General features: G+C 35.6%; 2 protein-coding genes across 2 annotated transcripts; one reads left to right on the forward strand and one right to left on the reverse strand.

Moving 5' to 3' along the window:
• Positions 1-1,323: 1,323 nt before the first annotated feature.
• LOC132622012 (isocitrate dehydrogenase [NADP]) lies at positions 1,324-7,338 on the reverse strand. Its single transcript, XM_060336519.1, has 15 exons — positions 6,979-7,338; positions 6,854-6,897; positions 6,370-6,479; positions 6,043-6,080; positions 5,721-5,798; positions 5,340-5,393; positions 5,159-5,260; positions 4,961-5,049; positions 4,755-4,858; positions 4,540-4,608; positions 4,333-4,448; positions 4,157-4,191; positions 3,932-4,074; positions 2,990-3,112; positions 1,324-1,708 (listed from the first exon to the last, which is right to left on the reverse strand). Exons 1-15 carry the CDS (start codon positions 7,211-7,213, stop codon positions 1,615-1,617), a joined length of 1,434 nt encoding a protein of 477 aa, XP_060192502.1. The 5' UTR covers positions 7,214-7,338; the 3' UTR covers positions 1,324-1,614.
• A 4,231-nt stretch (positions 7,339-11,569) lies between these two features.
• On the forward strand, positions 11,570-23,179 carry LOC132621839 (polyribonucleotide nucleotidyltransferase 2, mitochondrial). The gene is made up of 16 exons (XM_060336291.1): positions 11,570-12,060; positions 13,185-13,340; positions 13,451-13,621; positions 15,089-15,214; positions 15,293-15,454; positions 15,590-15,709; positions 16,094-16,231; positions 16,348-16,510; positions 17,380-17,505; positions 17,647-17,777; positions 18,963-19,182; positions 19,281-19,364; positions 20,033-20,112; positions 20,485-20,628; positions 21,310-21,942; positions 22,452-23,179. Exons 1-16 carry the CDS (start codon positions 11,719-11,721, stop codon positions 22,554-22,556), a joined length of 2,901 nt encoding a protein of 966 aa, XP_060192274.1. The 5' UTR covers positions 11,570-11,718; the 3' UTR covers positions 22,557-23,179.
• The last annotated feature ends 4,043 nt before the right edge of the window (positions 23,180-27,222 follow it).

The raw sequence follows: 27,222 nt of genomic DNA on the forward strand, positions 1-27,222 counted from the left end.
AAACTGTTTTTCGCTAAACGTGCTTTTTTGAAAAGTACTTTTAAAAAAAAGTATTTTTTAAAATAAGCAAATTTTAAAAGCTTGGCCAAACAGGCTATTATACTAGTTTGAAAATACTATCGGATTCATCATTTCTTTAGAATGAAAAGATGAATGAATAGATAACACTTCACAGCTAAAAAGACGAGGCGGAGAACGGACAAGTAAAAGCTTAATTTGCAACAAAAAGTGTAACAGTAAATCAGTAACAAATTAAACCCAATTGCAAGAATTGAGCTCTATAACTGAGCTATATGCCCAGAGTAAAGAGGAGCATGCATAAGTAATTATATGGTTCTTTCTAGGGATAATTACGGGACGTAACTAACTATTACTATCTAATTATATTTAGTAGTTATAGTTTCAATTAATTACATCTCATAGCTAATAATTGTATCTTAATGACACTTAATAACTATTAAAATAAAATAAAGTAAAAAAGAAAAAGGGAAGAAAGAAAAAAGCATTGAAAATGTTCGTTCTTCTTTGACTCACTCTCTCTGTACCCCCACCTTTTTCTTCTTATTCAACTATCTTCTCTCTCTGTACCCCCACCTTTTTCTTCTTATTCAACTATCTTCTCTCTCTAAAATCTCCGTTTAACAACGGCAGTTGTTGGTGACGATGATGTTTTCGTAAATCTGGTAGCATCGGTGTCAGATTTGGACGGAAACAATCAAATTTGACCAGAAGTTATCGTATTCACGAATACGGCGATTCAATCAAATTTGACCAGAAGTTATCGTATTCACGAATACGGCGATTGTATTCACTTTTTTGAGCTTTTTTTGTTAAATTTTTCGATTGTATTCATTTTTTTAGGGTGTACTTATTAGCATAACCGTCGTCATTGTGAAATTTCCAGCAGATCTTGCCAAAACTAGTGGTTGGTGTTGTTGTATTCATGAATAAGACGATTGTATTCACTCTTTTGAGCTTTTTTTGTTAATATTTTAGATTGTATTCATATTTTTTAGGGTGTATTTGTTAATTTTTGGAGTATCTATGTTTTTATGTATTCAGTTTTACTCGTTGTATTCATGAATACAACGAGCCTGTTTATGAATACAGATAGTCATTTTCATGAATACAGTGTAAAAAGAAAAAAAAATCGTTGTATTCATGAATACAACGAAAAAAATGTATACAGCTGGAAAAAAAATGAATACAACGAAAAAAAAAAAAAAAGAGTAGCTATGCCTCCTTGCTGAGACTTGCCTGATTTTTGCAATAGTAACCAAGTACATCTGGGAGCACCCCCACCACTGACATAATGCTGACAGATGGACTCGAAAAATGGATTTTTATTTAAGGATCCCAATTCAAACGAGATGATATACACGGCCCATTGAGGAGCAGTAAGCATGGACCCTTTGAATACCTGTTATTTCCTATCCGAACGATTACAAAAACTAGAGTAAAGAATGTCAATGGGCAGTGCGTAGAGTTATGTTCACAGTGAAGGTTATGGTTAGGAAGCAAAAAGATCCGTGATGATTTGCTGCTCATTATCTCCTTCAGCTCATACATATTCTGTGTTCTCACTTCTCATGACCACACAAAATCCGTGATAATTTAAGCAGGTGTGGTGGCATGAAGCTTCACTTTAAGTTTCTGTGCTACAGCATCAATAAATTCTTCAGTGTTCAAGTAGAATTCCCTTGATACCCTGCACGCGTATAATTACTCAGAAATTCAGTTTCACTATAATTGAGAGAAAAGTCACAGACTATTCATGTTAACGCCTCTTCATTTGGTTTATTTTGCTAACTGAATCAACTCTTAATGTCAAAAACATTTTTCATAAAAAAAAATTATCAGTAACAAGGTAAAAACTTCTTCATAGAACTGCTCAAGGTGACTTGGGCCTCATTTGTTTGCAACGAAGGTCTGAATTTGAATGATTCAGACCTTGGGCCATCAAGTGCATTTATTTACATTAAGATCTAACCATTTATTTAATCTGAATAGGTCTTAATCATTAAGATCTTGAAAAAAGTCTTATTATCGTTGAGAGCTATATTTGTATGGATAATTTTTACCACGGGCTCCACCCCCACGCCAACAACCCCCTCCAACCTCACCCTTCCCACCACCCTCAACATTCCAAGCCCCACCATCCACCCCACCACTCGTCCACTCTCCACCCCACCACCACCACTAACCACCTCTGCCATCACAACCACCCCAATCACTACTGTCAACCACCACCACCCTCACCCTCCCAACCCCCACTCTCCACCCCTCCAACCCCACCCTATCACCCCACCAACTCATCACCTCCACCCAACCCCCCACCACCACTGTCAACAACTACCACCCTCACCCTCCTAACCCCCCTACAAAGCATCTCGATCATCACAACTATCACCATCACCATCACCACCACTACAAAGCATCTCCGCAATCATTAGCGAACATAAATATTTCATTTTTTATCAATTAATAATTTCAATTATTAGATATATATTTATTTTTTAATATTTAGTTACTTTTTTATTTGAATTGTATATATTTATTATCTTTAAATAAATACATTACGCACATTCAGATGTTGAAAAACAAACCATCTTAATCATTTAGTGTTCACATCTAGACACAACATCTTAATCATTCAGATGTGCATTCAAATTCAAATTCAGACGTCTTAATCTTAATGAAAACAAATGAGGCCTTAGGCTATAGAATCTATTGTTCACATATTTTATTTTAATCAAGTAGAATTTATTGTTCACATAATAAGTCCCTGTCCAGAATAATCTCATTTCCATGAAATATTTTTGAGTACCAAATACCAAAAGGACGACCCCGTCCTTTCCGTACCCAGGAATAGGGTGAAGGTTTATGATCAGTTGGAGGAGATATCAGAAATTCCAAGTGTGGAGTAAAGAACAAGAGCAGGACTATATATTCTGTGCAGATGACACTGAAAACGGAAACCATCACTTACTTGGGTCCATGAGCTAATATAGCTAAATCCTTAGTCATCTTCCCGGACTCTATTGTCCCAATGCAAGAAGCTTCCAGTGTGTGAACAAAGTCCAACAACTTTTGGTTCCCATCAAGCTGGGCCCTGCAGAGAGAATAGTGTGTATTTTCAGGCATTGAGACACAGATCCATTGAAATCAGGATACCATAAAAATTGACGAGGAAATATAATTGAGTGGTGCATCTAAAGCTGAGAATCATTGCTAAGAAGCAACACAGCTCCCCACAAGGATCTCATTTGAAGAAACTAAGATCTTCCTCCTTGAAATGCCATCTCATGCGTAAGGAATTAAAAGGCGAAAGCCACCTTTATTTTTTCTGCCAAATCAGATAATGTCCACTTCCCTAAAAGTAAAATATAACCAGTTTTGAGTTTGCTTTTGGAGTGACCAAATCGTGTCACCATAACAACAATAGGCCTTTTTATTCCTCAACGTCCCTCAAACACAAACTTTTCTGGTATACTTCTTGCGCAAGGGAGAGTTCTTTCATTTATGAGGAGCAAAAATGGAGAGCCGGAATAACTTTTAACTTTTCTTTATATGTGGAAAGAAGTAACCATGACCCACGATATGGGACACAGGAGTAACACAAACTTCATACGGAATCCATTTTGCCTCTCAAATTATAGTGCCAACATGAAATCAAGCGAGGCAATAAGTTCATCATTCGACCTACTCTTAGTAATAGTCACATGATGGGGCAAGCAAATGTATTATTGTTGAGGTAGACATGCAACCTCACCCAACCCCAAGAAATTCAGGAAAGAAGAGGAGAGCACTCTAGAGTGTGTGCGCGCATCTGTGTAGAGAGCGGGGGGACAGAGGGATGTCCCAAGTATCAATGACCAAAATTTTACAATTAGTAAAAGCAACAAGGGGTTAGGGAATAGCAGCAACTCACCTATGTCCAAGTCCCCTTGTCCATGCAAAAATAGAAGCAACACTGTTTGTACTAGTTTCTTGACCCTTTTGATGCAGCCGAAAATGTCTGGTTACTGTGCCGTGAGCTGCTTCAGCTTCTAATGTCTTGCCATCAGAAGATAACTGCAGAGTAGATACATTATGTTATACAGAAGACCAATGGGTGTGATATGATATAAAGAAAGCTTAACAGGAAGATACCAACCAATACAGAAGTCATGAGGCCCAGAGAACCAAATCCTACATAAACCAAGACAGACTTAGTTAGACTCTAACTAGTTTATATGGTAACTGTATCCTCACGCCAAATCAAAATCTTCAACTAAGACATGAATTTCAGAAGAACAGAATGAAGTCACAGAGTACAATCATCAGGATCACCTTGAGCGAGCAGATCACTTTGGACATCTCCATCATAGTTCTTGCATGCCCAAACATATCCACCCTCACTTTTCATTGCATAAGCTACCATGTCATCTATCAGTCTATGTTCATACCTATATACCGGTGACAGTGTTTGACCAATAATGCCACAATTTTCCAGAAATAAACTACAAAAAATGCTCATCAACCTAATAAAAAACCAACCATATCGAGTGTTCCTCAAACTGTTGCTTCCACTTCTCTTCGTATACCTCTTGAAAAATGTCCTTAAACCTGACACAATCATATGAATAATTCATCTAAACTCTTAAAAAATATTTCTTGAAGATTCAAAGCAGTATCCCCTTTCAATTGGAAGAGGGGGAAATTTTCTGAGGGCTGGAAGGGATATGATTAGACCAGCATAAATTGAAGGATACCTTCCATCATATTTCTTTAAAATTGTATTTTTTGTACTCAAGTAAAGAGGCCATTTCTTTGAAAATGCCATTGACATTGATGATTCAGCAAACGCTCGAATTGACTAGCAAATTTCACCAAAGAAAAAGAATAAGTATACAAGAGAGAGGAAAAGGCTTGAAAGTGAAATAACATAATCATTTATCCAAGCATAGTGAAGAAGAACCTGGTCAACATTGTACATGGCAAGTGCAATACCCGGACCTTTAAAATCATAAACATCCAGTTCCATAGGGGCTTCCCCATTTTCTGGCACTGAAAACAAAAAAAAAAAAAAAAGGAAAATGAGTATTAGCATGAATATGCTTTGCATGTGTACGTTTTGCCTCATGAAATAAATACAGACAGAAATCAATTAGCTCACCAAAAACCATTTTGAGCTTTCCGGGTCCATTAATAATTGCATCTGTGGCACGATACTGATCCCCAAAAGCATGTCTACCAATACAAATGGGTTTCTTCCAGCCTGCAGATCTCAGAAGTTAAGTACTGAAGAGACTGATGATATTGGACTTATACCACAAAGTAGATCAAGAAAATGTTACCAGGAACAATCCTGGGAATGTTCGTGCATAGAATAGGCTCCCGGAAAACAGTACCTGAAGGCAGAAAGTGTCATCTTTCTAGCAACTGAGGAAAATGAACTTAGAAAAGTATCGCATCTATTTATTTGTTTCTACTTTTTACAAGAAGAAGCTTGAACGGGAACCAGCTACTTCTGAAATACTCCTAACAAATAAGAAAACAGGGTAAAATGAAGGTGAAGACCTTTTTATGAGATTAACATAATAACATCTATAGATGAGGAAAGGTTTCCTTGCTGCATTAATAAGATGCTCATTAAGAGAAAAACACTATCATATTATGATGGATGCACATCATATATATTGTCATTGCAGTACTAAAAAATTGAATTGCATGCACACCGTTTAAAATGTTTCTGATCGTGCCATTGGGGCTTTTCCACATAGACTTCAGCCCAAATTCCTTGACTCTGGTCTCATCTGAAACATCAACAGTAGGTGAATTAGAAAGTGTTGTAGTGCAATTTGCCGACCTTCCACGTAATCTCATGTACTCTGAAAAATCCTTGAGAGAGACATAAGTGAATTGGAAAACTATCATTCAAATGAAACACTTGAAGTAAAGCATGAGCCTTTTTATTTAAATATTTTGCAGATATTTCCTCTCCTTTAAACATTCTTAAAAGCATATCTAAAACCGGAAGACGAAAAAAAGACAACTGACCAGGTGTTATAGTAGCGCATTTCACAGCAACATTGTACCTGCACAATCAAAGAGTACAAACCAATTGGAACTATAATGTTTTGAGCAATTTGACTACAACGAGCTTTGGTGTGAAATACAGAAGCATTTGCAACTACAACAAAAGCAACAAGATAAAGATAGATAACTTCTCAAACCAATACATTAATCTACTTCAACTGACGGTTTTCATAAATTATAAGTTGTCAATTCTGAAGGAGAAAAAACAAAATTTGATCACCTATAGCAGTGAATTTTTCAGTGTGAAACATAAGGAGGGAAGTAAAAACAACAATGAATTGAACTTACTTCAGAGTTGCCTCAGCACTTTCAACAGTAACTTGGTCGTCAGTGGCATCACGGTTCAATATACCTAAATCGTAATACTTTGTATCCAACTCTAGATACGGATATATTAGCTGCCATCAGATGATGAAAAAAAAAAAGGTTAAAAGATAAACCTTAGAAACAGAATAAGAAAGAGATAGAAAATTGACAAAACAAAATTAAAATATACCCCCTCCATCCCATATTAGTTGTCATGTTTCGCTTCTCGAGAGTCAATTTGATTAATTTTCGAAGCTAAATTGGATCAGATTAGTTCAATATTTTAAAACTACAATACATATATTCAAAAACTATACGAAATAGTTATATGTTGCAATACTTGTCATATCAATATGGTGGAAAACATATAGGTCAAAGTTCATGTAGTTTGACTCTGGAAAATGAAACATAGACAAGTATTTTGTAACAGAGGGAGTATATTAAAAAAAGCTAGCAATAACTATACCTTGTCTTTGATCATTTTCCATATAACCCTAGTCATTTCATCACCTACCAAAAAAAATAAAGAAAAAAAAACAGAGTTAGTGAATGAATAATTACAGATGTGCTTTTTAACTGCAGTAAAATTACCGTCCATTTCAACGATGGGATTTTGAACACGGATTTTGGATGAAGCTGTTGAAGCGAAGCATCGAATGGAGGCATTGGGGATTCGACTTGTGAGTGATACTCTGCTACTGAAGAGCTGCCGATTGGATTTGACTTGAGAATAGAGCTTTTTGGTAGCTATGGAAGATGCTGAAGCGGATGAAGATGAGATAAAAGAAGCAACGCCGGCCATGGCGGAACAACGAAGTTTGAGCATAACACTTTTTTGTGTTTGGGTTTAATCAGTTTGTGTGTGTCCGCCGAGCACGATTAGCCTCGACGCTTGCTTTTTATTTTCTTTCCTTTTTAATACTCGTTTGGAATTTTCCACCACCAAGTGATCTTCTTTTCTTTCCATTTGTATTTAGAGCCCGTTTGGATTGGCTTATAAGTGTTTGGCTGGCCAACTTAAAGTCATTTTGTGCTTAAAATAAGCTCAAAAAAATAATTGGGTCTATTTAACTTAACTTATCTAAAGCAGCTTATAAGCTGCCAAAAAAAATAAGTTAGACTACCCCAACTTATTTTTTTTAGTTTATAAGCTGCAAACAGCTTATAGGCATAAGCCCATCCAAACAGGCTCTTAGTAGGGTTTGGACATGTAGTCATCCAAAAAGGCAAGTCATAATTTCACATTTTTTAAATGTAAAAATTGACCCATAAATTTATATTTTATAAATATATATATATATATATATATATATATATATATATATATTTACCAACTATTTATATCAAATATTAAAAGATTTATAAGTTGGTAGTATATTTATAACAAATTTACTCTTACGAATCATGTGGGAGGATTATCACAGAGTAGTTAGACTACAACTCATGTTCAATTTTTCATTTTATTGAACTAAAGTTTGATCAATAGATGTTGTGTTTTTTAGAAAGGCCTTCTAGTGGCTTATTAATTTTATTATGAATTATGACTTGCTCACTTGGTAAAATTGTATAAGAGTTGAGAAAGTTTTAATGGTTTTCACAGCTTGTGGGGTTTTTCGTGTCTAAAAGAAAAAATACAACTTAAAAAAATCAAATTGCATGTCCAAACAAAACTTCAACTTAAAATCATCATGATTCAAGTGGCATCCTTACACACTTTTGTTGGAGGCTCGGGAGGGATTGATTTATGAAAAATGAGGATAAATGGCCAATTTATCCCTGTATTATCCTGAATTGAATTATTTCATTTTCTATTATACTTTGAGTTCATTCATATTCATGCCTTAGTAAATAGTCTTGTATTTATTTTAGTTATAGCAAAACGAAATGATTGGATTTTACGTGTCAAAAGAATAGGTAAAACTTGTTCAAGTTTACCCCTCTAACTTTTACTATAACTTTTAGCTTATGTTTGGTAAACACCAAAATATATAAACAAGTGTTTATAAGTCAAAAGTAGTTAAAAATCATAAGTTGATCATCCCAGCTTATGATTTTTTATTTTTAATCACTTTTGATTTGAACAAATATTTTACTATTTATCATTAATTTCTAATCATCAAATTATCTTTCCCAAAACAAAATTCCTAACGTTTTTCTTCACTTTGTATCAGTCGTTCATGCTTTTCCTTACAAAGATACTTTTTAATTTAAAATATTTTTCTTCACTTTGTATCCGTTGTTCCTCCTTTTCTTTACGGAGACACTTTTAATTTAAAATACTTTGCAAAGAAATTAAACCTATTTTAATCATTATAACAAAAGAATAGCTTATCAACATTTTTTTTAACCAAAGCACATTAATTGCTTGTTAGCAGTTTCAGCATTTCTATCAAAACAAGTAACTATTTATTTATAAAATCAACGGAAAAGGCTCAAATATGTCATCTAACTATTGGAAATGGCTCATTTATGTCACTCGTCAATAGTTGGCTCATTTATGTCATCGAACTATAGGAAATGACTCATTTATGCCATCAAATTATAGGAAATGACTCATTTATGCCACTCATCAATAGTTTGACTCATTTATGGCATCGCCCGTTACCAAAATGACTCATCCATGCCATTTTTCATTAACATTGGTTTTATAATACCAGATATGACACGTGGCCTCCAATTAGAGGTCTATGTCGTTTAATTAAACCAGCCCAATTTTAAATACCAAACTAATAAAAAATCCGACCCATACACCTTACCCACCAAAAACGATAATCTAGTTGGATGCCACGTGTCATATATGGTATTGTAAAACCAGCTTTAATGAAATGACAAAAGTCATAGATAGCCCCCTAAACTTTGCCACATTTTCCTCATGGCTACCTAAATCTAAGCTTGTTCCAATTTGATACCTAAGCTACTTCAAATTTATACCTATTGAATACTTTTTGCTGACATGGCAAAATGTGTGTAATGCACACATCACAAGCGCGTGAGAGGCTTTTTTTGCCCAATTTTCCTTTTTTTTTTGGTCTTCTTCTTCATTGGGCTGCCCAACCTAACCCATCACTTTAAAAAAAAATCATACCCGACCCAAAACCCGTTCCATCCTATTCCAAATTAAAACACGATGGTTTCTATTTCCGGCCAATAGAAAGGGATAAGGACGGTGGTCGGCGTTGGTGGTGGAACCGCAACCAATGAAAACCGAACCACACCCTCCCTCGTTACCATGATTTCGTGCTATCGCCATTGTGCGACGGTGGTGGAACTCATCATCATCCGCATCTATTTTTTCATTGGTGAAGCCTCAAACTTTGGTGGTAGAACAACTTTTAAGGGTGATTCCATTGGTGTCTCTCTTCTCCTTTTCACTCTCTCAACTTTAGAAACCCACAAATTCCTTACATCAAGAATAAAGACACCCAATTTCTTCTTCTTTAAATCAAAAAATCCATAAAAAAAAAACCATAAACTGATATTCTTCCCACATGCATTCAATTAATGGGTTCGTTGTATGGAAGAGAAACGAGAGTTTTTTTTTTTTTTTTTAGGGTCAAATCTAGAGATACTCAGTTGGGAAAATAGGATTTTTGATCAAATTGACTGTGACCCAGTTGGAAATTCTGCAAAATCCAATTGAGAAAATGGAATTTTTGATCAAATTGAGAGAGACCCAGTTGAAAATTGAGCAAAACCCACTTAGGAAAATGGAAACTCTGTTCAAACTGAGAGACCCCTAGTTGGAAATTAAGCAAAACCCAGTTGAAAAAATGGAATTTGATCAAATTTAGAGACACCCAGTTGGAAATTGGGCAAAACCCAGTTAGAAAACGCATTGTTCATGTGTAGCAACAAACAGTGACGGATAGGAGAATGGTAGTTGAGCATTAGATTTTCTCCATTTTTGCTGATGGGAGTTTTTAATTCGGGCTAAAAAGTTTGCAGCACCATGGCAGTAGCTGAATTCCCCACTCCCCTCTAATGGCGTTTCCTCATTTTTGTTGGTTTATTAACGGAGTTGTACATGGGCGTGCAAAATCTCCAGTATTCGACAATTGCACTTTAAGGGTGATTCGTGGTTGTTCAATGAAAAAACATGGTGCTTTCGTGATGGTTTTATGGAGGAACACGGTGGTGAATAGGAGAATGAACTAGAAGGTGGTGTGTGGCAGTAGAGGGTGGTGGGTGAAAAATTAAGAGGGAAATTGGTCGGACCGGTGTTGGGTTTTGGGTTGGGTACAGGTTTTTTAAGTGGTTGGTTGGGTTTCTTAATAAAAGTTGCCACGTGTCCATTCTTAAAGTGATGGGTTGGGTTGGGTTTCTTCATTGATTTTTTTTAAAGTGATGGGTTGCCCAATTCTTTTGGACCCCATGCCACATGTCACCTTTTAATTAGTCTGTTTGCCACGTCATTGCGAGTGGACTACACTCTCTTTATATTTTTTCCTGATTGTCAAAAAAATGCTTATGTAGTACAAATTCAGAGTAGTTTAGGTATCAAATTGGAACAAGTTTAGGTTTAATTAGTCATGAGGAAAATGTGGCAAAGTTTAGGGGGCTATCTATGACTTTTGCCTAATGAAATATGGCATGGATGAGTCATTTTGATAACAAGCGATGACATAAATGAGTCAAACTATTAATGAGTGACATAAATGAGTCATTCTCTATTATTCGATGGCATAAATGAGTCATTTCCTATAGTTCGATGCATAAATGAGCCAAACTATTGACGAGTAGCATAAATGAGCAATTTCTGATAGTTGGATGACATATTTGAGCCTTTCGTCATTTTAAAATGCTTTTCAACTCTTAAAGCTTATGCCAAAAAAAAAAAAATTACTTAAAACTTATCAGCTATTCACACTTAGTTAATTCAAACGGACATTTATATAGTATAGGAGCAAATTTGTCACTTTTTCCTAAAATTATAAAATTTGACTGAGTATTATTTAATTTCGAATTTCCTAGTCATTTTTATTTTATATATAATTAATACCGACATTACTCATATAATTAATAATGTTGGTATTAATTATATAAAAATAAAAACGACTAGGAAATCCGAAATTAAATAATACTCAGTCAAATTTTATACGCTCTAGAGACTTTTGTAGCATATTTTTTTTTTTCCTTCTAATTTTACTAGTTTTATTGAAAAGGCCACTCCCAATTTGTCACAATTGGGGTTATTAGACCGGTGGTTTTCACCGGTTCATAGAGTTCCCTAAAACCCCAAGCCTCCTACAGTGACTACAACTACAGGAAAAAACCTTAAACCCTACAAAACCTTTTTCACTTCCCATTTGTCCCTTTCACTCTCTAATAATAATGGCGTCTGTAAGAAACAAAGTAAATCCACTTCTCTGTAACATACCTTACGTTCTCACATGGCCAAGATTTGGTTTCCGTACAATCTGTAGTGGTCGTCTTGGATTTGCTTCGTCCACGTCACCATCACTCGCTGATACAGATACACCTGTAGCTGGAAAGAAGTTTCTAGAAACATTTACTGAGGAATTTGAAATTGGATCACGCAAAATTAGTTTAGAAACTGGAAAGATTGCGAGGTTTGCTAATGGCTCTGTAATTTTAGCAATGGAAGAGACTAAGGTTTTGTCTACTGTTGCTTCATCTAAAGGCGATGCAGTTCGTGATTTTTTGCCACTTACAGTATGTAGTTCACCACATTTCTGAATTCCTTTTTTCTTTTAATAAATACTGCTCACATGAAGGCTCTGAATATGCAACATCATGGCAGCCCGGTGCACTAAGCTCCCGCTATGCGCGGGGTCCGGGGAAGGGCCGGATCATAGGTCTATTGTATGCAGCCTTACCTTGCATGCAACATCATGTAAAAAAAAAAAAAAGTTAAAAGGCAGACTTATAGATAAAATGAAGATATTTGCTTGAAGAAAGTGAACCTGCAGAAGTCTTCTTGATTCTTTGAACTGGTTTACTTTTCATAACTTCAGGGTGTGTTTGGTATGATGGAAAATGTTTTCCAAGTTAATATTTTTTTGGGAAATAAGTGTTTTTTCTACTCATTTTTAAGTTAGAAAATGTTATTTTAAGAGCATTTGCATATATTCAGAGCAAACATTACGAGGTTTTTGAATTTTGCGCGCAACTTCTGGTAAGGTTTGGGGGGGGGGGGAGGAGGTAGCGGGGGTAGGTGTGGGGGGTGACTTGGGGGATGCGTTGGTGTGTTTTCAAGGAAAACATTTTCTCCTATTTTGAGGAAATCTTTTTCCATAGAACTTTTTCCAAGATATTTAGTGCAACCAAACAAGGGAAAAAAGAAAAAACATTTTCCGTCATACCAAACACACCCTCAATCTGCATTATTGCTCTAGCTTTCATAGAATTGACATCAAGCTCTAACATAGGGGCAAGATATCCGACATTTTCTTTCGAGATTTTGGTATGTAGCATTTTGGTGTTTCACCTAATGAAAGTTAAAGCAGCAAGCTTGATAGTACAGACAAAAAGACATAGGAGTTTCTGCTGCTTTCATGTAATGTTGGAGAAGTGAAATATGTGGCAATACAAATGGCAGTAGGAGGTCAAATTACAATAGAGTGGCTTATGGATTGATAATAATTGGTGTTGCACATTATATGGAGTACTATTTATGACTCAACGTCTTGGAGCAGATTAGACCATGTTTCCCTTTTTCTCGTTTTCCTTCTCTCCCATGCCTTTTGTACTGTCTCCATTTTCCTATTTATTTTGCTTGTAAATAAGTGTTGTGAGCTTTTGTTCATTGAGTTCTGATAATGTTTTGCTTCTCTTAGGTTGATTACCAAGAGAAACAATTTGCTCAAGGTGTTATTCCGACAACATACATGAGGAGAGAGGGTGCTCCAAAAGAACGTGAACTTTTATGTGGTCGTCTTATTGATCGACCCATAAGACCACTTTTTCCATCTGGATTTTACCACGAGGTGCAGGTAAGCTGGTGTCTTGTTATTGCAGTAAAATTGCTAGTAATAGTTTGTTTGAACTCATTGAGGGCTATAAGCTTCTCTGTCTCTCATTACTTTTTCTTTTTCCTCCCAAGATAATGGCAAGTGTGCTTTCTTCTGACGGGAAACAAGATCCAGATATAATGGCAGCAAATGCATCATCCGCTGCTCTAATGTTGTCAGATATTCCTTGGGGCGGGCCAATTGGAGTAATACGTATTGGAAGAATTTCTGGTCAATTTGTTGTAAATCCAAGCATGGATGAGGTAATATCTTATATTAGCTGGCATCCCCAGGATAAATTTATTACATTAAGACTTTTCCGATTTCATCAAGGCGACTTTCATTCTGGTGGCGGTTACGACTTTGACATCATGAGAACTTAAGGTTTCAACTTTAGCATGAATTTCTTTTTTAGGAAAAATATTCTGTGCCGAGGGTCTATCGGAAACAACCTCTCTACCTCCCATGGTAGGGGTAAGGTCTGCGTACACTCTACCCTCACCAGACTCCACTTGTGGGATTACACTGTGTATGTTGTTGTTCTTTTTGTCTTTTTTAGGAAAAGTCTGAAAATTTTTAGCGTATGGGCCAAGTTGACAGAGATTTTGAAAACAGTTTGTATCAGGAGTAAAAATTATGTTACCTTCAGTTAACCTTGATATCCTGGCGTGTGACATAGCTTAAACAAATCGCTTTATAACTTTAGCAGCGAAGATCTCAGTTGCATAAACATGGATATAGTGTTAACGTTCACCCCTGCTGAAGGCGAAACCAAGTGGAGAAACACGGATTTTCTGGATATTTACATTTTCCATGTAAGAGAAGCTTCAAGGGGCAAAGGTTGAGGGACTTGTTACTTAGGTCACAGGTTCAGTCCCGTGCCATGCGAACTAAGTGTGGTATTTAGTGGAGAAGGGTAGAGGGGCCGGGCCATTATCCCTTAGTTTCGAAGGCTGTAGTTGGTCTTAAGGGTTGACTCCAGACGAATTTCTCAATCATTAAAAAACAAAAAAAAAGCAACATGACTTTTGAAGTCATATAAAAGGAGAAAAGAGAGCGACTACCATACTGAGGTGCCTCGTGTGATTATCACATGCTTGTTATAGGGAACAAGCATGATAACACACATAACTATAAAAAAACAAGCATGATAACACACATAAGTTTTTTTTTCTTCAAAAGATATATTGGTGGTGTGTAGGTCAATGCACCTTGACTAATTCATCGGTACCTGTTACCTCCCATTATAGGTTCCGAGTAACCTTATCAGAAAAAAAAAAAGAAAGGTACCAGGTAACTGCTTTGACAGATCGGAAGAAATCACCTAGTGTCTTTTTACATGTGCTGGATGCCTGGATATGAACTCTGGTCTCCCATAGTCTATTCCAACTTCTTTGACAGTTAGGACACATCCTTAGGTGCCGTACATGTTTACACTCTAATGGCAGATGGTTGAACTAAGTGTAAGAATTTGGAGCTTTGGGTCTCATGCAGAGGTTGTAGCTTCTCTATTACAACCTAAAGCTTTTTCGAAGAATTTGCATACTAGGCAAAGCACTTCTCTTACATAGTATTAGGAAGAACGACATATTAAGATAATAAAACAAAAAGCCACTTCAACTCCAACCACTAATATCCGTTATGCTAATTGCTGACTTTGATGCCAATTATGCTCAACAGTAGTTGTGGTCCTCCCCTTGATTAAAGTCTTCATGTTGGATGTCATGCAGCTTAGCATCAGTGATCTTAACTTGGTATATGCATGTACGAGGGATAAAACTTTGATGATAGACGTCCAAGCTCGTGAAATTTCTGAAAAGGATTTGGAAGCTGCTTTGAGACTTGCTCATCCAGAGGTGAGATATTTCTGGCTATCAATTTGTCATTACTGCACCGCTACTTCAAACAACTAATGTTGATTTTTGAATAGTCAGGCTGTTAAGTATCTTGACCCTCAAATTAGACTCGCAGCTAAAGCTGGTAAGCAGAAGAAAGAGTATAAGCTGTCTATGGTATCCGAAAAAACATTTGAGAAAATTCAGAATTTGGCCAAAGAACCTATAGAAGCTGTTTTTACAGACCCTACTTATGGAAAGGTTCGTATTTTCTTAGTGCAAGATGAATTTGGGGACTTAACTGTTTTTCACTATTCATGTTATATAGTCTATTGATAAAGACAGAAGGGACCTTCTTTCCATCTCATTAATACTTTGTTTTCCATTCTAACTCAGTTTGAGCGTGGAGAAGCTTTAGAAAAAATCACACAGGACGTTAAAAGAGTCCTTGAGGAAGAAGGTGATGATGAAGGCCTAAAAATTCTACCAAAGACAGTTGATACAGTGAGGAAGCAGGTATGCTTGTAGATGCTGAAGTTTATCTTTTGTGCTTCCGGTTTTGAGATTTTATTATACATCATCAAAGGACAGCAGAATTTTGATTCTTCTTTTCCTTTTGTTGATTGCAGAGGAACACATGGTCAATGATTGGCCTTCTAGGTTATGCATATGATCTTTTTAAAACTAGTGTGTATTTCCCTCATAATAGGTTAATAGTAGGTTGCATGTGTTTTGGAATTATAAGTCCATTAGCGAACATCGACATATTCTAAATAAAGAATTCAATCTTCAGTTACTGCATTTTGAGGAATATTTGTTTGGGCTTCTTTTTACATCCTAAACTAAGGTTCTGACTATCACTTCGTGACGGTAACCTCCTCAAGTTTCTGACAACATCAGGTTGTTCGCAGAAGGATCATTTCGGAAGGGGTTAGAGTGGATGGAAGGCGTCTTGACGAAGTTCGGCCTTTGTACTGTGAAGCTGGTAATTTACCTGTATTGCATGGATCTGCAGTCTTTTCAAGAGGGGATACTCAGGTTAGTACGTTCATTTTTCACGAAGAATACAGGGTGTACTATGATTTAGGGTTATCATCACATGCAAATATGTAATCTTGTTGCCATTCATTTTCTCGTATGGGATGTTTATACAGGTCCTTTGCACTGTTACCCTTGGAGCCCCTGGGGATGCTCAACGTCTGGATTCGCTGGTCGGTCCTTCAAGCAAGCGTTTCATGCTGCATTATAGTTTTCCACCGTTTTGTACGAATGAAGTTGGCAAGCGAACTGGTCTGAATAGGCGTGAAGTTGGTCATGGTAAGCTATTTGGTTCGCAGGTTTATAATATGGTCTGCTCCTGAGGTTAGTGAAAGCTGTAAATAGACTTTAATACTAGAATGTCAAATTGCAGCTGTAATCAACCTCAATATGTAGAAATGGTCATGCCGTTTTGTACAAACAAGACCACGAGGGAAGAGACATGTTAATGATCTACTCTCTTCCCTTTTCCCACTAACCTTAGTTGTCTTGTTTCATTGCTTTTCCTTATTTCATGTAAAACCAAATACCGGTTAAAGGAAAAAAGAGAGTAGATCCTATTTCTCTCTCTCTCTCTCTCTCTCTCTCTCTCTCTCTCGTGCAAGCTCTTAAAGTAGGGGGCAGGGTTGCGTGCGTTATTTCTATATGTCTGATTAATAAATATTTATATTATCTCGTATAACTGGTTCTATTTTTTGAACCTTTCTCCACTTGGATCATCTTTTGGGTTTCTTGATCTTTCTGTTCATTTGCTACGAACTCCAAAAAGTAAACAAAGGATGAAAATGCAGCTGTGAAGAGCAGACTTATGCACCTTACTATCCTCCTTTCAGAAATTGTGCTTTGATGATGCTTAACTCAAAAGGCGATCTAACTGTTTGGTCACAAGTTCTTGTGGCCTCGTATGTGATGAGCCTTGTCATATAGCTAACTTATAGGCATTTTTGCATTGGTAAAGATCTAATAGTTAGAGTTCTGATTTTGTTTATAATCACCCAATTTAATCTGCTTGGTGAAGATGGGCAGCTAGTTGATGATAAATCTGTTGCTCATCAAATATATATTCATGCTACTTTTTTGTATTATGATAGCATCACCAGGGTAATTTGTGAATCATTTTCTTGATACTGGTGTTTAATCTTCTACAGGCACTCTTGCTGAAAAGGCTCTGCTTGCTGTATTACCTCCTGAAGATGATTTTCCATACGCAGTCCGGATAAATTCTGAAGTCATGGCATCTGATGGCTCGACATCAATGGCAACCGTCTGTGGAGGTAATTTCTCAATTTGCTTGATCTCAAGGTTGTTCAATCTGACAAATGTTAGTCAGGCGTTTTCACAATTTTTAGTGGACAAATCTCAAAGCAGATTTCTCTGATCTATGACTGTGCTTGCTGTTTATTTGGTTGCTGCAGGCAGCATGGCTTTGATGGATGCTGGCATTCCACTAAGAGAACATGTAGCAGGTTTGTCGGTGGGGCTTATTACTGAAGTTGACCGATCAACTGGTGAAATCAAGGATTATCGTATATTAACTGATATTCTGGTGAGAACTGTTGTTTCAATCTTTTGGCATGTTTGTCTTAGCTCTGTGAAGTTCAGTAAAGGGGACAAACAAAAGGGAAAAGAAAGCATCATTTAATGAATGTCCTCAAAGAGATGAAGAAACAAACAGATAAGATTTTGTAAATATTCTGTAAGCTAGGTGGTAAAATTGACCTTGTTCAGTAGTCAAATGGATGTTAGGATTTATTACCTTTTTGTCAAGATAGTAACTTGCAATTCGTTCTATAGAAACAGCCTCTCTACCTCCTAGGTAGGGGTAAGGTCTGTACCTCTACCCTCTCAGACCCCACTTTGTGGGATTACACTGGGTATGTTGTTGTTGTTGTTTTTTTTTTTTTTTTTGTTTTGTTTTTGAGAAACGTATGTTGTTGTTAGTAACTTGCAATTCAAATAGTAACTCAATATTGCTCCATATGAAATACCGGCTACTGGAGTAAGACCAATTTCTTTGGTCACCTTGAAAATGTGCTTTAAAGTTGCGAAATCATCCAGTCACTGAAGGCCTAGGCTATAAGAAATGTATCTACTATTCAACCAATATTCTCTTGCATGCTTAATGATTGTAATATGAAACTTTTAGATTTTTCATTATGACCTTTTATTTCCTCTAGGATTTCACCAAATTTAAGAAAAATGCTGCTCTTCTTTGTTTTGGTATAAACTTATATTATGGAGTGCGCTGTTGCGTGTCTCCATTAGTTTCATGTTCTAGCTTGGTTTTGTTTGTTTATGCATCAACTTTAGGAGCTCCCAGTCTGTACCTTGTCTTTCTGCCGATGTGCTACTTGCACTTACATGAATACATTTTGCTTCATACCAGAACTATATGCTCATAAAACCTTAATGTCATGGAAACTGCAAATCATGTAAACAGAGTTATCAAAAAAAAAAAAAAAAAAAATTAAACAGAGTTATCAACTTCAAAACTTTACTTACCATCAACATTTATGTAGTCTACATTACTGCTCTTCCTCTGACTTATTGGTTTATGTTGTATCCTCGGGGGAAGCTTTCGTTGAAGCCTTACCCCTTGCATTATAGAGATAGTCATGGACTGACTAAATGACTAGATTCTCTGGGACGCATTTTCTTTTGTCTAAGGTTGGTCTCTGTCTTCCTCTAAATTTGATGTGAGTTCTGCTAACTTGAATAAGTAACTTTCTAGGGTCTGGAGGATCATCTGGGTGACATGGATTTTAAAATTGCTGGTACCCGTAATGGAATAACTGCAATACAATTAGATATAAAACCTGCTGGAATTCCTTTGGATATCATATGTGAGTCTCTACATCCTGCACTTAAGGGGAGGCTTCAAATCCTTGAGCATATGGAGCATGAGATAAGTGCTCCACGCATTCAGGATGACAGATATTCTCCTCGGCTAGGTAAGTACCTTTAATCATTGATCTTAGATTTCTCTAAACTTTTTAGTTCTGCTTCATTTGACATGTCTCCTTTGCTTATATTTTGATTTCAAATACAGTTACGTTAAAATACAGCAACGAAGCGCTTCGTCGCCTCATTGGTCCTGTTGGCGCTTTGAGGAGGAAAATTGAAGATGAATCAGGTGCAGTCAACAGTTTGCATTTTGAGTTATCTGTTTCTTTTACTGTTTTACCTGGTCACTTTGGGTCGTGAGGTTGGTTGGTAATGTTTTCACTCCACCCTCTCTTGCTTATGAGCATTGATGTAGCTCTAATGTTCACAGCTGCTTGACTTTTTAAGTAGAATTTTCTTTCCTTAAAACTTGTTGCAGAATTACTTATTTTGGCATTTAATGTGCTGAATGTGAATTAGTTTTTCTTTACTTCATTTTGCTTATCTATATTATCACTTTGCCTTGTTAAGTTTCAATGGTAACAGTTAATCTATATCCACAGGTATACTACATCCAAATGTGTAGCCCCTCTTAAAAAAGTTACATCTTACAGCTTGTTCCTTACATGATCTTCCTCTTACAGTAATTCCAAAACATCAAAAATATTTTCTGTTTGTACTAAAACTACCTGTTTACACCAAAAGTAAAAAAGACTTAGACAATTCATCTTGAACTTCTGTAGACCACATTGTTTGCTCTCAAAGCACCTCTGATTCCTTTCATTCCATACAGTCCACACACTGCATTTGCATATGTAAACATTTTGTGATGGCGTTCTTTCATTTTTAATTTCTCCAGCTAATTCCTTTGTCGCTTCTAAGATTGAGTTCATTTCTCCTGGCTGATTCATAATGTAGGTGCACGGATCTCGGTTGGTGATGGAACACTTACTATAGTTGCAAAAAATCAGTCAGTGATGGAGAAAGTACTGGAGAAGGTAATTTTCTTTTAGCCTTCTGTTTACTTGCCGTAGGTTCTGCTTAAGACTTCAGTCTTGCTCTGATGACCTACTATTCGTTCAGTTAGATGGCAATTGCATTTGTTTGGCCCACTGTTTGTCCATTTAGAGAAAAACTGCCTCTTGTTTTAGCATGTAACTTGTTTCTTAGAGATTGAGCACAATCATGTAACCGAAGTAAGGAGAACAGATCAGTTAGAATGGTGAATTAGGTATTAAAAAGGTTTGTCGTGAAAGTTCCTCAACTGCTAGGTGTTTCTATACCTTGTTTTTCACTTTCCTTTGGCTTATCTCCATCCTTGAAAAGTTTCTGACCAACCAAATTCATCTTTTGTAATTTATTGCTGACAGGTTGATTTTATAATTGGGCGTGAAATTGAGATTGGAGGTGTATATAAAGGTAGTGTTGTATCTGTTAAAGAATACGGTGCCTTTGTGGAGTTTAATGGTGGACAACAGGGCCTCTTACATATTTCAGAATTGTCACACGAACCGGTAAGTTCTCTTTTTCCTCCCTCCTCCATCCTCCCTCTCTCTCTAGCACTCGTATGTGCAGTAGGGTTAAGGATGAGTAAACAAGTTAAGTGTTGTTGGTTTACAGATATTTTGGTCGAAATTAGTACGTTGTACTTGTAACCACCTAGTAGCCTGTAAAATGTTGGATTTATTTGTGAAGGACCATAGTGAACTTATGTTTCTTTTGATTTTGGGTGATGACAACTCTTTCTATTTAATGGATGATGGATCAAAACTTTATAATGCTAAGCATCTTAGCAGTTTAAAACTTAATGCTTTTTTTAACTCGCTCAGTCATAGTGCCCACTCTACAAGAGTTGATATTACCTTACTAATTTGCAATTGCTCACCCCTACCGTGCAAATTGAGCTTGAGACTATTTACAGAAATAATCATGACTTCTGTGATTAGTATATCATTGCTTTCAAGGGCAAGTGAATTTTTTTTCTTTGAAAATTTGAAATTAACTAGAATTATGTAAGACATGCATAGATTTTTTCCGTGGTTCCTCTCAAATTATTTCATTCAGCAAAGGTATGTAAAAATTGTTAAGTCATGCATAGATTTATAGTTTGTAAAGCTATTTTACAAACATAAGTCAAATAGCTAATATTGTCCTTGTTATTGTTTTGTGATTAATTTGTGTCTTTTTACTATTAGGTGTCCCGAGTTTCAGATGTGGTATCTGTGGGACAGCAGCTTTCTTTAATGTGTATAGGACAGGACGTTCGTGGTAATATTAAGTTATCACTAAAAGCCACCCAGCCTAGCCCTAAATCCAAGACGGGCATTTCTATTGATGAACCCGTTCTCCCTACTAAGCAAGAGGTCAATGTTTGGACTGCCATTGAGGATGTATCCAATGAGCAAGAAAAACAAGGTTCTACTGCGGGACCCGAAACAAATGATTCAAGATTGAAGTCCGCTACACCAGCAGTTCTAATCCGAAGTGCAGCCGAGTGCGATGAGGAGGAAAAAAGTGGTAGTCTGAATTCAAAAGGTGATAATGGATCTCAAAGTGCTTCTAAATATGATAAGACAAGGATATCGTCCTCACTTTCGGAATCTGGTTTTTCTTCTAGAAATGTTAAGATGTCCAAAAGAGGCAACGATGCCATTCTTGACTTAATAAGTGATGATGAAAGTGATAAGGATGATGCTACGTCTGGGACCCCTATGAGCGCTAATAAACTAAAGCTTGGTATGAAAGTAACAGCAAAAGTGCATCAAATTCGCGCCCTTGGCTTGGTGCTTGATTTGGGTGGTGGACTTCGGGGAATGTATCGTTTTGAGGTATGTTTGACTTTACTGTGTCAAAGGTTCTCTATTGTTTTCAACTTTCTACGTTAAGTCTGCTTTATGTGAAACGCCTTATTTGCAAGTGGTGGTCCAAAATATTTGCCATTCTTTTCTTATTTTGTCGTTGCTCTGCTCTGCAAGCAGAGGCATATCCAGCCTTATAGCAGTGGGTTCATTTGAACCCGGTACTTTCGACGTAGAATATAAATCTATATGTAAAAATTCATTAGAACTGCACCAATTAGTGTCCGAACCCATTATTTTAAAATAGAATAGGTTCAAAGTTAAAAACCTTAAATTTTGAACCCATAAAGTTTAAATCTTTTATCCACCTCTGTCTGACCATCTGATAGTCACAAAAGCCGTAGTAAATATTATGATGGTCCTAGTAGGTTTTATTTTGCATTGCACCACTTTTAGATGTTCATAATAGAATTTCTCCTGTTTATCTCAACTGGAGATCCTAATTCCAAGTTCAATGAAATTTTTCCTATTTGGTGCAGTCTGGTGCAAAGAGGGACTTTGAGGTGGGTGATGAGCTGCGAGTGAAGTGTTCAAGTTTTTCAACCAAAGGGATTCCAGTGTTATCTTTGGTGAAAGAGGAGTAATTTAAAGCTATTATTCCAAGGTAAAGCATAAAACTGCAGGCTGTAAAAACGTCAACTGAGAAAATACTGAGAGGAAATCACAAGACGTCGATGCTTGTGAAATCTGCTTCAAGAGCCTGCATTTCTCAGAGCAATTGCAGATCGTTGCTATGAGTTGGATCGCGAGAATAAACAAAAAAGAAGGCCTCCTAAAATGGGGTAGCCTCCCGGAACAGGGTTGTTCCAAGCCCTTCACAAGTGGTAGGTTTTAATTGTGTAAATCATTCTTTTAATGGCTCTTTCTATAGTAAGTTTGTCTACGCAAACAGTTGGGGGGTTTTGGGGATGCTTTTTTGTAGCGATAGCTACGTCTCATTAATATGTGTTTTTTTCTCTCCTAATAATGACACTTTTATATCGATACCAAAGACTATGATACTGGAGTTGTTAGTATCACTTTTACACAATGCTTGAATATATTTTCAGGTGAGAGGAGACGTTCGACTTAGATGCTGAACGTTGATTTCTCAAAAAATTTATGTTGCTGTAAAAGCTTTTGTTAAGAACTGAAGTGAGTACTATAGGCTAGCTACTACTTGCTTCTATATTTGTCGACAACTTGGAAGAGAGTTGAGTTGCAGTGAGATACTTATAATTGCATGACTTGACATTAATACGTTATGTCGAGGAAACAAACAACTCTCCAAATTAATACAGAAAGTCAGAAACTAGTCATAAAATTACATACGCGGGAACTAAGAAGGACTGTATCATAACTAAGTATTTATAGTCTAAGGAATAATAGTATTTTGATCCCTCGGTTATTGGTAAATTTTGAATTTGTCCCTATAATATATGACTCAATGCATACCTTCAATTAATTAAAATGTATGCCTTTGGTTCCTTTATGTATGAATTATGCTATATTTATACGATTTTTAAAAGTTATTACTCGCAAACAGATGTAGTTACAATACAAGTGTAACATAACACATGGCTAATGGTGAAATAATTCATAATTCTGAATCTGTGAATTAAGAAGGCATATTTCAAGTAATTGAAGGTTAGATATGCTTAATCAGTTATCATAAGGATTAAAATTAAAATTTACCAATAATTGAGGAGTAAAAGTGCTATTAGCTCTATAGTTAATATCTATCTTACAAAAAATAAATGGTAAAATAATTTATAATTCTGAAAATCTGTGAATCAAAAAGGCATATCAAGTAATTGAAGGTTAGATATGTTTAATCAGTTATCATAAGAAATAAGAATTAAAATTAAAATTTAACAATAATTGAGGAGTGAAAGTGCTATTAGCTCTAGAGTTAATATTTATCTTTCAAAAAATAAATTAACCACCATACTTAAAAAATCGTCTCACTTTTCAGATCGGATTATTGTCATTCTTTTCTTTAACCAAACAAGTCGAAATAATTATGGTAGACACGTAGAAAGGTTCTTTTGATGTTTTTCAACTTTTGGATGGTTGGGAATTGAATAAGCAAAGTTATGGAAGTCAGCTGCCTCTATCTGCGTTTACATCATAATAAACCTTTAATCCAAATTGACAATTTGTTGCTAATCAAATCGCACCAGATTTGGAAATCTAAAAACGAGAGAAGTGATACGTTTTGCTCAAGTATGTTGAAATTTTGGGATAAAAAGAAATTTGATTAGTTTAATAATATGATTACGCTTAACCTTTTCTGATCATTTTTCTCCACCTGGCTATAATTAGTCGTGGATTTACTTAAGATTGGTTACGCCGTCAGTCTTGCTTCCACACGGTTGTCATTACTTTTGTTTCTTGTGTCACCCTTAAAAGTAATATAGAAAAATGTTTAAAAATCAATTTTATAATATTCAAATAAAATGAGCTGAAAAGTTTAGATGAATGTAACATTTTGAACAACTTGAATATTAGTTAAATATGGCTCTCTAAAGTTTCTAGAGATCATTTTAATTTTAATTTTTGTGATATCTGATGAAGTACGTTTAATATTTAATTACTTGAAATATACACTTTTGATCTCCTTTCTTATGAATATTTGCAAATTTTTAGAATTATTAATCCTTCCACCATTTAATTATCAATGTATTATGTTAAGCTTGCATTGTTACTATATATTTGAGGGTAATATACTTCTAAAAATAGTTCAAATATAACGTATTTTCTACAAAAAGGGACCAAAAATACATTTTAATTAGTTGAAGGTTAAGTGTGCTGAATCATATATCGTAATAATCAAAAACATAATTTATCATTAATTGAGGCTCCAAAATTGCTATTCTCCCTTAAATAAAAGCCTTAAACTTTTTATTGACTTACAATGGTTTTTTTTAGTTTTAACCTAAAATATTAGTGTGAAAATATCCTAGTAATATATTGCACATTACCATTTCATTATTCCTTTTCCATGCTCCACTATACTACTCATTGTGCATTGTAGTGTACTCCAAGACTCGAGACTTTGACAAAATAGTCTTCCATTGTGCTCTCAGTTTCTTTGCGGTCTTTCAGACCAAACGATCATTTCTATAGAACAAGTCGGTCATTAAATGTAGAAACTTCTTCCTGAAAAAAAGGAAGTGAGATAAGAATTATGGATGATCTAGGTTCAAATTTCAGTAAAGACAAAAAAAAGGCTAGCTAATCACTTTTTAACTTATCCAAGTTTTGGTGGGTATCCAATACCTTTGCTGATAGCTAAACAGTAGTGATACCCGATAGAATAGTCACAGGAAACATAACGGGCACAAAATCTCTATGTTGTTACCTCCGAACCCATTGTAGTTCTAAAATGTGAGTTCAAAATATAAAATTTATTGAAATTTTTAGTAATTTTTCACGCATATATCTAAGTTTTATATCTTCAATGTGGGGCTTGGTTGACCTTGAACTTCATTATCTACAAATGCTTTTGGAAATTGTCGCATCGCACAAGAAGCGGTCTTGAACACCTTAATTATTAGGCCTAATTATTAAAAGAGAGGAAAAAAGGAAAAAAGAAAGAGGACGAAAAGTAGGAGTACTAACCTTCAATCTAACAGCCGATGTTTTTGAATTTTGAAGTCATTTCTAGTTTCATAAATCGGAATCTTGAATAAACCCACCGAAAAGAAGAACAAAACTCAGCCAAGACTTAGTTTGTATATTTTCTTAATTAATTTGCCATATTATCCCAACTTGCAAGCCTTACTAGAAATGTCAAAAAAAAATAAAAAAAAAATTCAACGTACTCAAGCATCACAAAAATGTTTTATTTTCAATATTAGTGGATTGGCGTTTACTCGCCATTTCAAAGACTCGTTGTGCGTGTACCATTTATCTGAAAATGACTGTAAAAATATTCTTTTTTTGACTTTGGTTCTAAATTGCAATATCAATCCAAAATAAACATGTCGACCCACTCTTCTTGGTACTAATATAAGGTGCAATGTTTACCAATGTGTATTTTTTTTTCCTTTATGCACTCGGTATTTGAAATTTACTGATTCAACTAATTTAAAACTTCGTCACATAACGTCCAGTACTAAATCAGAAGGCTCGAACAAAAAATCTCTGATTAAGATTCGATAATTTCATCCCTGTTCCCTCCCATCCATTAATTTGTACTATCATTGTTGCTGTTACACGCGATAGATAAAATACTGTTATCATCCAATAGCATTTTTGTTGAGCAAAAAGTCCATTTAGTCTGCTCCGGGTCCAATTGGAGACGACTTCCTAATCAACAGGAAGTGCTAATTTTATGGACATTATTGTTCAGTGGAGTCTTCTATATTCCCTTGAAATAGGAGAGAGAGAGAAATTGTTGTCTAGTTATCACTAGCTAAAGTATTATTTGATTTTTTTTTTTAAAAAACAAACTATCTGAACAACAAATCGCATTTATTCACATTCGATATTTATATGATACCATATCAACAACATTTTCTCAATTTTTGTTATAGATTTTGCACCCGCTAAAGCAGCTGGACTGGATATATATTGTGTTAGGTATTTGGTGTGAATGGGAAATGAAAGTTTTATTTCCTTTGCCTTTTTCGGAAAAATATTTTTTTGTCGAAAAGGCACATGCCTTTTCAGAAAAGACACACATATTTCGTTAACAGACACCTGTTGTTGGTTATAAATATCTAGTCATCCCTTCAGATTTTCCTAATGAAAAATTCTGAATTCTTCTATCTTCTTCTTTTGCACTTCATAAAAATTTTGTGTGATTTTACAGCCTTCGAGTGGTTCGCTGTCACCAAAGTTTGCAGTACCGCTACTACGGTGAGTAAATCGTTCTATCCTGAGAGTATATATTCCACAACCTCGGTTACATTGAGGGGAATAATTTCCTTAAGGACACACTGTGTATTCAGTGGGCTCGATTTAATTCCTACACATATTTTCATATACTGTTCTTCTGATTTTCGTTTCTAAAATTTGCTTCTGTTTCTGTTTAAGTATATTTTTGAATACAGGTTACTAACAATCTTAAGGAAATTATAATTTTTATAGTCTGTGTTCATCGCTCTTCTGTTTATTGGAAACTAAACAAGAAAGAGGAAATTTTTGTCTATGAAATAGGACAATACCAACATCTGAAAGATCCCTTCAGTATACGGATAAGCATCTATAATATTGATGCTTTCCCTTTTTATGATTTCAAAATAGTAATGTAGGAAGGGACAA

The sequence above is a fragment of the Lycium barbarum genome, chromosome 12 (assembly GCF_019175385.1).
Source record: "Lycium barbarum isolate Lr01 chromosome 12, ASM1917538v2, whole genome shotgun sequence".
Lineage (NCBI taxonomy): Eukaryota > Viridiplantae > Streptophyta > Magnoliopsida > Solanales > Solanaceae > Lycium > Lycium barbarum.